Source organism: Limulus polyphemus, unplaced genomic scaffold (genome assembly GCF_000517525.1).
Source record: "Limulus polyphemus unplaced genomic scaffold, Limulus_polyphemus-2.1.2 Scaffold5826, whole genome shotgun sequence".
NCBI classification, from domain to species: domain Eukaryota; kingdom Metazoa; phylum Arthropoda; class Merostomata; order Xiphosura; family Limulidae; genus Limulus; species Limulus polyphemus.
Genome location: NW_013671436.1, coordinates 1 through 3,769, shown reverse-complemented (window position 1 = coordinate 3,769; position 3,769 = coordinate 1). Strand labels below are relative to the sequence as shown.

General features: G+C 39.7%; 1 protein-coding gene across 2 annotated transcripts in view; it reads right to left on the bottom strand.

Annotated features, from left to right (window-relative positions):
* LOC106473031 (zinc finger protein 608-like) overlaps positions 1–3,604 on the bottom strand; it is a 19,069-nt gene extending 15,465 nt beyond the window's left edge. For both annotated transcript variants that reach the window (XM_013933708.2, XM_022401543.1), the window contains exon 1: positions 2,506–3,604. In XM_013933708.2, coding sequence (XP_013789162.1) covers positions 2,506–3,516 — 1,011 coding nt within the window. In that variant the 5' untranslated portion in view covers positions 3,517–3,604. The remainder of the gene's footprint in view (positions 1–2,505) is intronic.
* Positions 3,605–3,769: the final 165 nt, after the last annotated feature.

Sequence of the window (3,769 nt, the reverse complement as noted above, 5' to 3'; positions counted from 1 at the left end):
GTGTGTGTGTGTGTGTGTGTGTGTGTGTGTGTGTGTGTGTGTGTGTGTGTGTGTACAAAAAACCCAAACTAGTTGGGATTAAGGTCGAAATGGGTGAAAAAAAAGTAGTAGATGTTACCTTCTCACTCGGTAATGATTTTAAACTGTTTGGTTTTTTTTTATTGATTTGTTTCTGATACTGTTATATTGATCTACATTGTTAAGGATCTATAAAAACCTACATCTTCTGATCTTCGAAACGTTTTATTGTGATCATGTGATAAGTGCCTGGAGAAATGTTACGCTGTGCATTAAGTTTGGGAGCAACCATGTAGTAACTGGCTATTCACCATCATTGGAGAAACCTGAAGAAATACGCTCTGCAGTAAGTTTGGAAATAAATGAGTGAATACCTTAATATGTGAGATAACCCATAAATGAGTCAATACCTTAATATGTGAGATAACCCATAAATGAGTCAATACCTTAATATGTGAGATAACCCAAAAGCACATATTCTGTTACGAGATTGGGGTCAAATACAGTTTACTGGTGTTCGATGAGATATTGTCTATCAGTTCGAAAATAGGTTTAGCTCCAGGTAATATTTACTTGACTCGTCGTTACTCGAGGTTCAGAGCTAGTACAGAAATGAATGGCTGGGACGTGACTTTTAATCCGAGGATTCATGGTTTTTGTCCAGTTACCACAAACACGAGCTCTCCAATACAATAGTAGCCCAAGACTTGGCGGTAGATAATGGCTACTAGCTAGCTGCCTTTCCTTTAGTCTCTCAGTCCAAAATTAGGGACGGCTATGCGCAGATAGCTCTTTCAGTGGTTTATTTTATTTATTTATTTATTTTTTTTTGCGTGACAAATTTGGAACAAACACGGAAGAAAAATATAAACGTAGCATTGTGGAACCATTTTATAAACCCACCGACTTATTTTGTTTCACAAGATACTTATCAACACACCCACCCACCCCCAAACTGACTAAAAGCTAATTACATAATATCATCTTTGTAGATACATTACTGTCAAGTTTGTTTGTGAGGTAATTTTATACTGAAATGTTTGTTTGTTTTTAATTATGCCCAAAGCTACACAAGGGCTATCTGTGCTCTGCCCACCACGGGTATCGAAACTCGGTTTCTAGCATTGAAAGTCCGCAGATATACCGATGTGCCACTGGGGGGGGTGTGTGTTTGTAATTATGCACAAAGCTACACAAGGGCTATCTGTGCTCTGCCCACCACGGGTATCGAAACTCGGTTTCTAGCGTTGTAAGTCCGCAGACAGATTAATAAGATCATCAAGTAAAGTGATTACCATGCCCACAAAGTTTCTATGAAATTACGTTAGGTTTGATTGGTTGCTACTCTGTTATCACAAATCATTTGCATCATTCAAACCTCGTTGTTCAATAGCATTACGAAAAAGTGTACCCTAAATTTTTAGTAGTCTCTGAAAGTCCAAAATTATTTGCACCTAACATAATTTTCCATTTCGATGCTTTCCGATTTTTGTTTTGGTTGAATCCGATGGGGCATGGTTCGCGTCCCATAGTTGTAAAGTCGCGCTCTGCACTCTGGAAACGTGAGCGCGTTAAAAAGTGAAGACCAAATCCAACTATTCGGTTTGAGTAGCCCAAGAGTTGGCGGTGGGTGCTATTCACTAACTGCCTTCCTTCTAGTTTAGGGATGACTAGTGATAATACAAACAAACTTTTTGAGGCAGAAAGCGTAATCCTTGATTTAAGATACGAGGAAATTAGGTTTTATGCACACTCAATTATGTCATTGAGTTGTAGAGTGATGTGTCAATTGCTTTATTCTATTCATTGCCTCAAGGTGTTTGTAGCACATCAGTGAGATTTGTTTGTAATTAAGCCCAAAACTACACAATGGGCACGGCGGTATGTCTACTGACTTACAACGCTAGAAATCGGGTTTCGATACTCGTGGAGGGCAGAGCACAGATAGCCCATTGTGTAGCTTTGCGCTTAATTACAAACAAACAAACTATATGCCAAGAGAGACATACCGTTGTGCCACTGGGGGGGGGGGGGGGTCAGCAGTAAGTCTGTATGCTTATAACTCTAAAAACTGGGTTTCTATACCCGTGCTGGGCACAGCACAGATAGCCCAATGTGTTACTTTGCGCTTAACAACTAACAAACAGACTAATAATGGTTGGAGACGGTTTGAATGGGTAATGAAGAAAACTTTAATATAAGTTCAACATCAGGTGATGATGACAAAACCTTGTACATTTGCTGTTATGTTAAACTTGTATTAAAGTTTTTCTTCATTACCCATTCAAGCCATCTCCAAGCATTATTAGTCTGAAAGTGGGTTCCTCGTCATCGAATTTGAAAACAAACAAACTTATGAAATTCAGTACGTTACGTACCACTCTCATGATTGTCCTATTTTTATATGATGTTGGTGCAATCGCTAATTCTTAAATATCTTAATAATATAATTGTTTAATACTAAAATACTTAAGTTTTCTTCCTCACCTTTTCCATAGTCTCAATTTTTATTCTCTTTGGAAGTGGCGCGGTTTTTGGTCCGTCGCCTTCAGACGGGTTTTGGGCGTTTTTCAAGGATACCATAGGGTTCTTAGAGTTCTCTAACTTGACGGTAGGACAAGCAAAACAGGGCGCCCCCATTACTGAACTAACACTACTGACACCGCTTATCGAACTTGCCACGCTGGTTGTGTTCGTCAGTGTCAAAACAGAAGTGGCCACTCCTTGATTTACACTTGGCGCAGATGCAGTTGGAAAGTTTACGCCAGTGCCTGAAGCTTGAACGGCTAAACTTGAAAGATTACTTACGACACCGTTAATTTCATTAGCTTTATTGTTCTTCTCTTTCTCTCGCGGTCTCTCCTTTTTCTCCCTGTGAATTCCACTTCTTACCTTCCCTATGTTGTGTTTGGATTTAGTATCTGGTGCAACTCCAGGGGAATTTATGTCTTCCTCCAGGGTGTTATCTACCAGCGAGTGGGATTTTGTGTCTGACTGAACGATCTCGTGTTTTGCTTCAGATGATTTGCTTCCCACGTTTTTTCTCTTAATTTTCATTTTCAAGCCTTTGTCTACGGTAGCCTGATGTTCAGCCCCTGTAGCAGAGTTCTTGACGATATTCAGGCTTTCACCTGCGCTTGTTGAAACTGATGAATCTCCGGCTTTAACTAAAGGAACGTTCATTCGTGACGTTTTGCTGTTGGACATGCCGCCACTAGGTGGAGACCGAGCACTAGTTAAAGTCAATGCCCCAGTGCCATCTGTGGCTCCATACACAATGTTACTGTTACAGTTATTCTTTTCAATGTCAGCGTCCAAGTCTATGATCAGTTCTCCGATTCCTAATTCCCACTCGTTATAATCATCATCAAAATTGGTTGCAGCAGTGGTACCAGTAGTGGAAGTCTTAATGTCACCTGGAACTTCTTTTGTAGGAGCAGACTTGAGGTCAACCGCCGCCACCGTCTGTCGGTGGTTGTCCAGTAGCTGATCTTTCATTGGCCACAACTCTCTGAAGACATCACACCTCCGCTAGTTGATTCGATGAAGAACAATTTCCTTTGATGACATCATAATTGGATAAAATAGAATCTGTAAGTACCGACATGAATATCAAACTTTTGAAGAGAGGAAAAAAACACCTTTAAAATGTTTAAAAGAACAAATGAGACTAGAAGATTCACTTTATCGTTTAAAAGAACACTTGTTTTTATTGAACAAATGAAACTAGAAGATTCACTTTATCGTTTAA